General features: G+C 49.3%; 1 protein-coding gene across 8 annotated transcripts in view; it reads left to right on the top strand.

Moving 5' to 3' along the window:
• Positions 1 to 12,982, top strand: part of ARHGAP44 (Rho GTPase activating protein 44) — a 385,723-nt gene that overhangs the window by 149,596 nt on the left and 223,145 nt on the right. For 7 of the 8 annotated variants that reach the window (XM_060252572.1, XM_060252570.1, XM_060252575.1 and 4 more), the window contains exons 3-5: positions 300 to 404; positions 1,273 to 1,349; positions 1,827 to 1,938. In XM_060252572.1, the coding sequence (XP_060108555.1) occupies positions 300 to 404; positions 1,273 to 1,349; positions 1,827 to 1,938 (294 nt within the window). The remainder of the gene's footprint in view (positions 1 to 299; positions 405 to 1,272; positions 1,350 to 1,826; positions 1,939 to 12,982) is intronic. The other variant, XM_060252571.1, reaches the window with a different exon arrangement.

Here is a 12,982-nt window from a genome sequence, read left to right as displayed (position 1 = left end):
TATTCTCCCCCACTGTATCCATTCGCTAACCGTAATAATTTGCCTGTATATTTTGCATAGGGAAGGGCAAACATACGTACCTGTGATCTTATTATTAACTTGCTTTTAAAAGCAGGTTTATAATAGAATGGCACTGGCCCACTGATTGATGTCAAGTCCTGCATGTTAAAACTGACTGCTTCTGTCCAGTGCACTCATAAGCAGATGTTTCTTCACTGGATCAGTTTTGAGATGCACAGGGGACAGGCTTCTGGGGGATGAACAGTCATTCTAACAGTCTCTGCTGTGTCTGTTCACAGGTGGAGAAGCGCTTGGAGCTGGTGAAGCAAGTCTCCCATAGCACACACAAGAAGCTGACAGCGTGTCTTCAGGGGCAGCAAGGATCAGATTCTGACAAGCGTTCGGTGAGAGTTTCCAGTGTCTCCCATGCAATAGAGCTAGATTCATGTCTCTTCATGTTTGCATTGAGAAGAGGTAGGAGAGGAGGGAAGCAAGCTGAGAAGAGGCCTGTAGTGGCTTTTCCCTCCTGTCATGATCCTGGGCCTAGTGAGGCCTGCAGGCCCCAGGGAAGGCTGCTTAGGAGTTACTGAGAAGAGCCTACATTTCCCAGGACCCCTCCTGTCCCTCTGAGTGGGTGGCCAGGTTTTGGAGGGAAACTGGCTCAGAGAGGGGTGGGGCCTGGGAGGAGAAGATAAAAGGGTCAAGCCCAGGAAGGGGGTGTTCTTTCCCTGGAAGGCTGAGCTGGAGGCAGGCTGTGGCCTGGAGAGCTTGAAGCAGGGGAAAGACCCTTACTCAAGGGGGTAAATGTTGGTATTACGGTAGGGACGTTAGGGCATTTGGTTATTTTTCCCTTCATCTCTTTTACTGTTTTATGCACCTTGTTTGTTATATTGCACTGACCTTTTAAATAAACCCTTTCCCCCCCTGTTGTTAACTCTGCCTGGTCCTGATGCCTATTATTTGGCCTAAGCTAAGGGAAGCCTGAAGGGCTTGGGAGGGTACTCTGGGTCTTCTCAAGGGAGATCCTTAACCCAGAGTGCTGGCAGCAATTGGTAAGACCCCCCTCCCCGAGTTGTGACATCTCCTTTGTGAGAAATTGCATACGAATATAACATGATGAATAAACAACACAGATTGTGCTTCAAAAAATTTACTGTTACGAAAATACTGTCCTTTTCTAGATGAGAGAGGTGCTCACACTGTGTTGTAATGGATTTTGAAAACAAAAAAAACATTTTCCCTAAATTCATACAACAGTTGCTTTTGTTGCAGAAGAAATTACCTTTGACATCACTTGCCCAGTGTTTGATGGAAGGTTCTGCCATTCTAGGGGACGACTCCATGCTTGGGTAAGATTTCTCTCATTGAAACACTTTACGTGTGTGTGGGGTGGCAGTTTGGGATGGTCTCTTCACTCTTAAAAATCTGCTTCAGCTGGAAATCTGTTGAATCTCACCAAATCAGCATTGTATTAAATATTTAATGTTTCCTGCATCGATTTTGAATAGCTTTGTGATGCTGAGGTTTTTCACAGCAAACCTCCTTCAGTTGGCTCTTGGCTGCCTTGCATGTGTTAATGGCTTCCTAGGATATAGTGATAAGTAGTAATTTCACAGGAGCAATATTCTGAAGCATAATTGGTGATCTCTGGAACATCATGGAAGAGTGCTGTATTCCACACCTCATACACAAGTGTCTCTGTCCAGTTGCCTTTGGGGGCTAAGCATGGTTTCTGCTTCACTTGCTGCACCTACCCCAATGAGCCACCCTTTGCCCCATCACTATCTCTTTCTTTTATGTGGTTGTTTGCCTTTCTTCTCCTGCAGGAAGATGCTGAAGTTATGTGGGGAAGCAGAGGACAAGCTAGCCCAAGAACTCATCCACTTTGAGTTGCAAGTTGAAAGGGATGTGATTGAACCTCTGTTTGTGTTGGCTGAGGTGAGAGTCACCTGAGCAGTAAGTTGCTGCATTGAAGTTGTTACTAGGTTGCTCCTAACAGGAAGAGTTTGTAGAACAAGGGGTTTGTTAGGGTAGAGGAAGGAAGGAGTAGTACCACTTTTGCAATTCTGTACTTACAGGGTTTGTCTGTCTGGAGACTGAGCAGGTGTAGGGGACTGATAGTGGCTCTTGTAAAAACTTCTATTGGGAGAGGACAAGACTGCCTGCAGGGAATGGGGGTCCCCTGAATAAGCAGCTCTGTGAAAGTAGTAGAAGCAGAGAAAGGTGAGGACAAGATTGAAGAAATTAAGGAAAGGTGGTATAAATATATAGGATGGGTAAAAATAGGAGGGGCCAATAATTAAATAAGGCTCTGGCTCCAAAGGGTGTGCATGTGGTTGCAAATATAAATGAGTTCTATAATGGTCAATTTGGGAGGGGAGGGGGGGGAGGGATGGAGGTAATTGATGGATCTGTAATATGAATGTAAGATATTGTAGGAATGTAAGATGAAGAAATAACATGAGTTATATTACAAAATAAAAAAAATTTAAAAAGAAAGAAGAAGCAGAGAAAGGTGTTGAAATAGCATTTCTGGCAAGGTCCCCTTCTCTGCACACACTTACAGCAGAGTATCCAAGCAGTCAAGTCTTTAAACGTGACCATCCAGTGTATTTATTCTGCAGATACAATTTTAAAAAATTGCACTTTTAAAAATTGGGGTAGAACTTCACCTGTGACATGTGCAGGGGGTGGTGAAATCCTCCTGTCACAGCTGTGCAGCAGTGCCCACCAACCAACAATTCCCTGTTAGCGGTGGGAGAGGACAGAACAGCCTGCAATGAGCTGGCTAGCTGGGTTGTACCAAGTTTTTTTTTTAAATTAAGCTTTTGTTTTTGTGCCTTTTCCCGTAGTTGCTATTGAGGTGGGGAGTTCTGTCTGAGCAATTGCTGGGGACAGATAATGCTAGAAGATTCAACAGTTTTATTCCATTTACTGCAAACAGCTATTTTTGTGTGTCATCCAGAGACCATGACCATGGACAGACTTGTGTCAGAGAGGTTGCAGCTGCAATCAAAAACTGCATTTTGTTCTTAATTGGGGTGGGAAAGTCACCGGTGTTAGATTTCCCGCCCCCTCTTTGGCATTTTAGACCCATGGATCTTTGACATTCTCACCTCTGGGGGCCCCCAGCCCCAATGGTTCGACATCATCAACTCTTCTTGCTGAGTCTGCGCTTCGTCTTGGTTTCTTGACTTTACCCCCAGTGCTAGACCTCCCTCCACTTTGCACTTTAGACTGTCAGAGAGCCCTTTGTGCTGTTTTTGGTATGTGGGGGAGGGGGTTACAAGAGAATGCACAAGTGTGGGTGGGAAGTGTCACTTTTTACCAAGCTTTTAAATGGCTCTAAGGAGGAGAACCAAAACAAATTGCCACCTCCCCTTTAACTTCAGCCAAACTGTTAAAGTGTTCTCTGCTAATTGTTTTTTCCTTCACTGATCAAAGATTAGTGATCATCAGATCATATTGCTAGACACAAAGGGCTTGTTAAAAATGAAATTAAAAGGATGGGAAACCCTTGCAGTAATGGAGCAGAAGTAGGGAGGAAGGTGCAGAGGGGGAGGAATAACAAACCACAAACTTGATGATCAGGTTGACAAAAAAAGAGGGGCAGGAATAGGGTATCAAGTAGCTGGATTCAATGACGAGTCACAGTTGCTACAAAGACTACGTTTATTGATAGACCGTTACTTTGGCTCAAGCCCTTAGCTTGAGAAGAATGATAAAATTCCTCATCAAAGGCTCCTTAGAAAGCTTGAGAGTCATGGAGTAAAAGGACAGGTCCTCTTGTGGATCAAAAACTGGCTGAGTAATAGGAAGCAGAGAGTGAGTATAAATGGGCAGTCTTCGCAGTGGAGGACGGTAAGCAGTGGGGTGCCGCAGGGCTCAGTACTGGGTCCCATGCTCTTTAACTTGTTCATAAATGATTTAGAGTTGGGAATGAGCAGTGAAGTGGCCAAGTTTGCAGATGACATTAAATTGTTCAGGGTGGTGAGAACCAGAGAGGATTGTGAGGAACTCCAAAGGGATCTGTTGAGGCTGGGTGAGTGGGCGTCAATGTGGCAGATGCGATTCTATGTGGCCAAGTGCAAAGCAATGCACATTGGGGCCAAGAATCCCAGCTACAAATACAAGTTGATGGGGTGTGAACTGGCAGAGACTGACCAAGAGAGATCTTGGGGCTGTGGTAGATAACTCACTGAAAATGTCAAGACAGTGTGCGTTTGCAATAAAAAAGGCCAATGCCATGCTGGGAATTATTAGGAAGGGAATTGAAAACAAATCAGCCAGTATCATAATGCCCCTGTATAAATCGATGGTGCGGTCTCATTTGGAGTACTGTGTGCAGTTCTGGTCGCCGCACCTCAAAAAGGATATTGTAGCATTGGAGAAAGTCCAGAAAAGGGCAACTAGAATGATTAAAGGGCTGAAACACTTTCCCTATTAAGAAAGGTAGAAACGCTTGGGACTCTTTAGCTTGGAGAAACATCAACTGCGGGGTGACATGATAGAGGTTTACAAGATAATGCATGGGATGGAGAAAGTAGAGAAAGAAGCACTTTTCTCCCTTTCTCAAAATACAAGAACTCGTGGGCATTCGATGAAATTGCTGAGCAGACAGGTTAAAACGGGTAAAAGGAAGTACTTCTTCACCCAAAGGGTGATTAACATGTGGAATTCACTGCCACAGGAGGTGGTGGCGGCCACAAGCATAGCCAGCTTCAAGAGGGGGTTAGATAAAAATATGGAGCAGAGGTCCATCAGTGGCTATTAGCCACAGTGTATATATATTTATATAAAAAAATTGTTTGCCACTGTGTGACACAGAGTGTTGGGCTGGATGGGCCATTGGCCTGATCTAACATGGCTTTTCTTATGAAGCAGGGGAGCATTCACACATAACTACAAAGATACATTCCCAGGGTGTTTATCAAGCCTTTTGGCCTTGTATTCTCCAGAAGACTCTTTCTCCCTCATAAGGCTCTCTGGGAAGGTGCTGATTACGTTGCTGTCAACAGTTACCATTCATAAAGGAGAAAGGGGCCAATAAAGGGTAATAAACTAGCAGCATTTGGTTCATCATGATTTTACCCAGGCCTGCTTGTGACAGGCCAAGAACCCATCAGTCTTTGGTCAGAATCAGTCGCGCTTGACATACTGCCCCCCTCAAGCTGACCCCCTTGGTCTTTGAGGGTACTTTCTGTGAAACTTATTAATTAAATCAGAAGTTGATACATCTTTTTCTGCTACCCATTCATTTTCACTAGAGGGAAAGTGTTTCCATTTGATTAAGTAGTACAACGTTCCATGTTTGATTTTTGAGTCCAGGATCTCTTGGACCTCATGATGACTCTGATTCCCAATCTGGATAGGTTGAGGAGCTGTCGGTCGAGGGTGCCAAGGAGAAGGACCGGGGTCCATTCGGAGAAGACTGCAATGAAAGACAGGGGGTGTTTTCGCACTCACCTTCAAGTGGCGCGACCACCCTCCTCACGCCGGCGGATCTGCAGGGATTTTGCATAAGAAGCGCCGGAGCAGCGAAAAGAGCCGGCGACTTCCGTCGCAAAAGCCGCTCAAACGTTTTCCTGCTTCTTGGCGGTTTCCGTTTGAGCGGGTTTCACGACGGAACTTTCCGGCTCTTTTGGCTGCTCCGGCGCTTCTTATGCGAAATCCCTGCAGATCCGCCGGCGTGAGGAGGGTGGTCGCGCCACTTGAAGGTGAGTGCGAAAACACCCAGAGTGTGCTTTACTAAACATTTTTGGCAGTTCTAGTTCTACAGTGACCTTGTTTATCACCCTCTTGATCTTAAAGGGTCCCAGATACCGATATGCCAGCTTCTTTGAGGGTTGATTTAACGGCAAGTTCTTTGTTGACACAAATACTGAATCCCCCACCTTGAAGTCCCAGGCTGGGATGTGAGACTTATCATATTGCTTTTTGTATTTCTCCTTGGTCACCTCCAAATTCTCTTGGATCTCCTTTCAGCTCTTACTCAGGGTGTCAGCCAGTGTTCCATTGAAGCTAACCATACTATTTGAAATGTTTATTTACTGCTAACTAACCCTGTAAATCTCTGCCTACTAACACTAGTGTCATTGTAGAATGTGAGGGGGGGAAGGAGGAGGTAATTTAGGTGCCAAAGGCCCAAGGGGTCTTTGAAGTGCAAAAATGCTTGGCCGCTTCCCAGGCGCCTGCTGAAGGCGAGCAAGGACACCATCGGGAGGAAGACACAGTTTACACATGCAAAAGATAAGAAGTGTGTGAACTGGGTGCTTCCAGGAGACAAACTGCAACTTTATTATGAGAAGTGATTTAAACCCCCCTTTGCTTTGATGTGTTTCCATAAATGCCAATACTTGCTTTTGCTTGTTATCACTTTCAAAGAACCTGTGTAGAGAGTAGCATTGCTGTAATCAATAAATGAAGCTTAGTTTTTGAACAAAGACAAGTCTGATCGTTTTGAAACTTCAACGAACTCTTTGCTGACATTTTGAAAGTGATCCCCGAAGGGGCTTATCGGCAAAAGTTACTTTTAGCGAATGGCTACAAAAGCACTTGATGACCGAGAGCCTCCCATTCCTGAAGAATTACCGGGGACTCTGGCATGGCACCTCATCGAGCCCCGGAGAGCGAAGAAGGTGAGCAGCCAAGTGCTTTTCTTCACCCCGAAGAATCAGTAACCTTGTACCTCGACCACGTTAATGGACGAGGCAGTGCAGAGATGAGCAAACATCCTCCGCACCCCTGGGGAGCCAGAGGATCGAGGGAGTCCGGTCGACCCGGTGGAGCGGTGGAGCAGCATGGCCGGGGAAGGGAGCGACCGGGTGCTGAGTGACCAGCAAGGCGAGTCAGAGGGGGACGACGGATGTGACTCGAGAGCATCCTCCCCAAGGTGCGACCCGACCGAGGACCTCCGGAGGGAGATGGAGATCTTGGGGTGCGACCTGAGGCAAGAGATGAAGGCAAACATGACCCTGATGCTACGAGAGGTGCAGAAGGAGATTGACCGAGCCCTGGTGCATACCCCAGGAGGGCCGACAGGGGCACCACTGCAAGTCCCCGTCCAACCGGCACCGCCGGCCAGAGTCATGGCGCTAGCCGCGCCCGCCGGAGCGGCTGCCCCAGGGGCTCCGGCCGCAAGAGTGAAGACCCGCGAGCTGGATGTCTCCTTCGACGGGAGCCCCGACAAGGTGGAGTACTTCATCATCCAGGCCAACAGCTACATGCACTACTGGGGGAACCCCTTCCCTGATGAGCACAGCAGAGTGGCTTACCTTGGGTCGAAGATGATGGGAGAAGCCCAGCTGTAGTACGTGAGCCTCTATAAGACCCGGGGCCCAGAGGTCGCCACAGTGGCCGGGTTCCTGCAAGCCCTCCTGTCGCAGTTCGAGGACCCCCTGCAGGAGACCCGAGCCATCGCTGCAATCGATGAGATCCGCCAGGGAGGCAGATCAATCTGGGAGTACGCCCTGGAGTTCTGCAACCACTCCCGCAAAATAAGAGGCTGGAGCGAGGCCATGAAGATAAGGGCCTTCAAGAAAGGGCTGAACGCTGGGCTGCTTGACAGGGCCTTGGGGCAGGCGAGACCAGACACCCTGGTCGGGTGGATCCAACTGGTTGGGGAAGTTGAGACCAACATGAAGGAGGTCACCCTCCAACGCCAGGGGCACCAGGGCAAGGCGAGCCGTGAGACGCGACCAGCCCTGAAGGCAGAGGCGAAGAAGGCCCCCGGGGGGGGGGGCCGGCAAACCTTTCCCCGCTACGCGCAAGTGCTACCAGTGCGGGGACCCACACCACCTAGCTGCCAATTGCCTGGAACGGATCCGGACCACCACCCCAACGCAGAAGGGGCCGACAGCCGGGGCAAAGAAGGTGGTCAAACCAAAGGAGTCGGGTCGTACCAGCACCGCTTTGTCGATGGTGCTTGACGAGGATTCTGTAATGCTGGAGGAGCTGGGGGAAGATCCGTGGGAAACCGAGCCGGTGGGAAACGGGGCTGACCTGCACTAGAGGGTGCCCAGCGGCAGGTCCCGGAGAAAGCGGCACCACTAGGGGTGAGAATCTCGGGGGAACTAATGTTCGTCCCATTGACTTTATTAAATGTAAAACTGAAAAGATTTGTGCACGCAAGAGCCCTCATAGACTCGGGGTGCACCCAGGAGATCATAACCCCCAGACTGGTAGAAATGTTAGAGTTAACAAAGGAACTGCTCCCCCGACCGCTCGAATTCGAGCAGATGGACGGGACTCGAATGAAAGGGGAGCCGTGCGTGGAGCAGACTCAGGAAGTCCCCACGGGGGTGGAGGACCACTAAGACTTGGAAGTATTTGTGATTGCCCCCTCCTGCTCCTTCGACATAGTACTGGGGGTAGGGTGGCTGGCATGGCACCAGCCGGACATACAATGGGGGGAGCACACAATCGATTTTCTGGACAGAAGGTGTACCTCGCACCTGTGGCGCGAACTCTGGGGGCCCCGGCCTCCTCCCCAAAACGAGAAATTGTGTGTGACTATAGAGGAGATCAAGACCATCCCCAAGGAGTATTGGGACTTAAAGGGGGCTTTCAGCGAGGTAGAGGCCGATGAGTTACCGCCTCACCGAAGCACGGACTGTGCCATAGACATGATCCCGGGCCAGTCCCTACCCAAAGCGAAGTTTTATTCAACGGGGTAGGCAGAGAAGGCGGAATTGCGGAAGTTCCTCGACAAGAACCTCTGCCGGGGCTTCATCCGCCTGGCCACAGCACCACACGCTGCCCCGGTCCTATTCCATAAAAAGAAAGACGGGAGCCTGAGACTTTGTACCGATTTTCGTGGGTTTAATGGGATTTCCATGTCAAACGCCTACCCCATCCCCCTGATCAAAGTCTTGTTGAGCGCAGTATCAGAAGGGTCGATCTTTACTAAGCGCGACCTTTGGGACGCTTACTTCCGAGTAAGAATCAAAGAGGGGGATGAGTGGAAGACGGCGTTCAACACCCCCATGGGGCAGTTTGAGTATCTAGTGATGCCGTTCGGGCTCCAGGAGGCCCCAGGGGTGTTCATGAACTTTATCAACGATGTGCTAAGGAAATACCTGTACCAGAGGGTGGTGGTGTACCTTGATGACATCATTATCTATTCTAAAGATCTACCCTCCCACGTGAAGCTAGTCTGGGAGGTCTTAACCACCCTGTATCAGAATAAACTGTATGCTAAGCTGTCAAAGTGCGAGTTCCACAAGGAGGAACTGGACTACCTAGGCTTTCAGGTGTCGGGGAAGGGGCTGGCCATGGACCCAGCTAAAATACAAGCGGTGCTGGACTGGGAACCTCCGAGAACACGTAGACAGCTCCAATCGTTCCTCGGGTTCGCAAATTTCTACAGGTCGTTCATACAGGGGTTCGCTAAGGTGGCCCTACCACTGACCGACATGCTCCAAACTAAGGGGAAGGGTCCCAAGGCGAAAAAAACGGGGCGAAGCTAAATTAGACAAAGCCGTGCCAGGAGGCGTTCAACACGTTAAAGTGCTTATTTACCAGCGAACCGGTGCTAGTGAACCCCAATGAACTCAAACCCTTCGTGGTGCAATGTGACGACTTCGACACGGCCGTAGCGGGAATATTAATACAGAAAGATGAGGGGGGCCGCCTAAGGCCATGAGCCTACCTTTCCCGCAAATTTTCGAATGAGCAGAGGAACTGGTCGGTGTGGGACAAGGAAGCCTACGCAGTAACGTTCACCCTAAAGACATGGCAGTCGTGGCTGGAGGGGGTGCGAGTCCCGTTCGAGATCTAGACTGACCACAAAAATCTAGAGGCCCTCACAGAGCACTGAAAATTGACCGGGAAACAAATTCGGTGGGCGGGATTTTTCGCCAAATTCGATTTCACGCTGTGCCACATCCCCGGCTCGAAAAACTTTTTGGCGGATGTGCTTTCGAGACTGCCCCAACATGAAAGCGAGCGGGAGGAGGTCATGGACTCATTAATACCTCCCGAGGCAGTGTCAGGGGCCATACAAACCCGATCGAAGGCAGCAGCCCAGAGAAAAGACCCGTGGGGAGGGAACAAATTGATAGTGGAAGCAGAAGCGGAGGGGGAAAGCCGGCCAGACGGACTAACGAAGGGGGAAGGGGGGTTTTGGTTCCACGAGGGAAAACTCTACGTCCCCAAATCATTGAGAGTGGAAGTGCTACAGCACTGCCATACAAATAAGTTGGCTGGGCACTTTGGTTACGTGAAGACCCTCCACCTGGTACACTGACAATTCTGGTGGCCGCACATGAAAAAAGACATTTCGGAATTTATCCAGACGTGCCCCACTTGCCTAATGGCCAAAAGAAGGGGTGGGAAGGTCCCGGGACTGTTACAACCACTTCCCACTGCCGAGCGGCCATGGTCGATAGTGTCTATGGACTTTATAGACGAGCTACCGCCCTCCGGGGGCCAGACAGTGATACTGGTGGTGGTGGACACGTTTTCCAAGCAAGCCCATTTCATTCCCTGCCGAAAGCTACCTACAGCTAAGGAACTGGCCTACTTGTTCTTTTTACACATGGTCCGGGTCCACTCATTCCCCAACAAGGTCATTAGCGACCGCAGGCCACAGTTCGTTGCCAACTTCTGGCGGGAGTTTTGCAAGCTGACCAGGATGGAGCAGGGGCTGAGTTCCGCCCACCACCCGCAAACGGACGGACAAAGCGAGAGAGTGAAAGGGCTTCTAGAGCAATACCTACGAGTGCTACATAAATTTCCAACAGTCCAACTGGGTAGAACTGTTGCCCTTTGCTGAATATGGATACAATAACAGCCTCCACAGCTCCACCAAGGTGTCCCCGTTCCAGGCAGTGCATGGCTACGAGGGCAAACAGTTCCCCAGCTTCTTTGAGGGTTGATTTAACGGCAAGTTCTTTGTTGACACAAATACTGAATCCCCCACCTTGAAGTCCCAGGCTGGGATGTGAGACTTATCATATTGCTTTTTGTATTTCTCCTTGGCCGCCTCCAAATTCTCTTGGATCTCCTTTCAGCTCTTACTCAGGGTGTCAGCCAGTGTTCCATTGAAGCTAACCATACTATTTGAAATGTTTATTTACTGCTAACTAACCCTGTAAATCTCTGCCTACTAATACTAGTGTCATTGTAGAATGTGAGGGGGGGAAGGAGGAGGTAATTTAGGTGCCAAAGGCCCAAGGGGTCTTAGAAGTGCAAAAATGCTCGGCCGCTTCCCAGGCGCCTGCTGGAGCCGAGCAAGGACACCATCGGGAGGAAGACACAGTTTACACATGCAAAAGATAAGAAGTGTGTGAACTGGGTGCTTCCAGGAGACAAACTGCAACTTTATTATGAGAAGTGATTTAAACCCCCCTATGCTTTGATGTGTTTCCATAAATGCCAATACTTGCTTTTGCTCGTTATCACTTTCAAAGAACCTGTGTAGAGAGTAGCATTGCTGTAATCAATAAATGAAGCTTAGTTTTTGAACAAAGACAAGTCTGATCGTTTTGAAACTTCAACGAACCCTTTGCTGACACAGGGTGCCCCACCAGTGTTCAAAGGAGCTGGGTTCTTTGGTAGGATCTCTCCCAGGTAGTAAGGGGATCGGCTTACCCTCATACCCACTTACAGTTTGGAAAGGGGAAGCTTTGGTGGAGCTGTGCACACTGTTATTATAACCATACTCAGTAAAGGGGAGTAGGTCCACCCAATTCGTTTGCTGGTGATTTATATAGCACCTTAGGTATTGTTCTAATAAGGCGTTCACGCATTCCGTCTGTCCGTCAGTCTGAGGGTGATAAGCGGAACTCAAGTCCTACTCCATTCCCATTAATTTGCAAAACTCCCGCCAGAAGTTGGCAACGAACTGCGGGCCCCGGTCGCTAATTACTTTGTCCGGGAACGAGTGGAATTTGACCATGTGGTTGAAAAACAAATAGGCTAATTTCCTCGCTGTGGGGAGTTGAGCACAGGGAATGAAGTGGGCTTGTTTGGAGAATGTATCTACTACCACCAATATCACTGTCTTGCCATGAGAGGGCGGGAACTCTACAATGAAGTCCATTGAGACTACTGACCAAGGCCGAGTAGCCGTTTCTATTGGTTTGAGCAGCCCGGGAGGTTTCCCCCCCCTCCGTTTTGCCATTATACAGATAGAACAGGAAGAGACAAATTCCGACACCTCCTTTTTCAGGGAAGGCCACCTGAACTGCTGACTGATCAGGTGGAGCGTCTTTACGTACCCAAAGTGCCCGGCCAGTTTGTTTGAATGGCAAAACTGCAACACCTCTGCCCTCATGCTCTTTGGGACATATAGCTTCTCCCCCTTATACCACAACCCATCCTCTTTTTTCTGAACCTCCTCCGGCCGATCGTCCCCTTCCTTTTTGGTTTCCGACGCCATCTTTTCCATTCCCCACCCTTCCAGCCTGCATTTTGTTTGGGACCGAGTGGTTACGACTGCAGCCACCTGTGAGGGGGGAAGTAGGGAGTCTACTACCTCCTCCCGTTGACTATTGTGCTGAGGCAGGCGAGATAGTGTGTCAGTCAAGAAATTTTTTGTGCCGGGGATGTGTTTTAACACGAAGTCAAATTTGGAGAAAAACCCCACCCATCTGATCTGCTTCTCGCTTAATTTCCTTTTGCCAGTGAGAGCTTCGAGGTTTTTGTGGTCTGCCCAGATCTCAAATGGTACCTTAGCCCCCTCCAACCAGGACTGCCAAATTTTTAGTGCAAAAGTTACAGCAAAGGCCTCCTTATCCCATACCAACCAGTTCCTTTGCTCTGCAGAGAACTTTTTAGAGATATAGGCACACGGTCTCAACCTCCCCTCCTCGTCTTTCTGCATGAGAATGCCTCCTACGGCCACATCGGAGGCGTTGCATTGCACAACGAAGGGCCGTAGTTCATTGCGGTGGCTCAGGACCGGCTCACTTGTGAACAGCCGCTTCAGTTTGTTAAACGCCGCCTTGCATTTTGGTGTCCAATTTAGGCAGGCCCCCGG

The sequence above is a fragment of the Heteronotia binoei genome, chromosome 13, assembly GCF_032191835.1.
Source record: "Heteronotia binoei isolate CCM8104 ecotype False Entrance Well chromosome 13, APGP_CSIRO_Hbin_v1, whole genome shotgun sequence".
Lineage (NCBI taxonomy): Eukaryota > Metazoa > Chordata > Lepidosauria > Squamata > Gekkonidae > Heteronotia > Heteronotia binoei.
The sequence above is the reverse complement of the archived record's forward strand: the minus strand, read 5'-3'. Positions and strand labels throughout refer to the sequence as shown.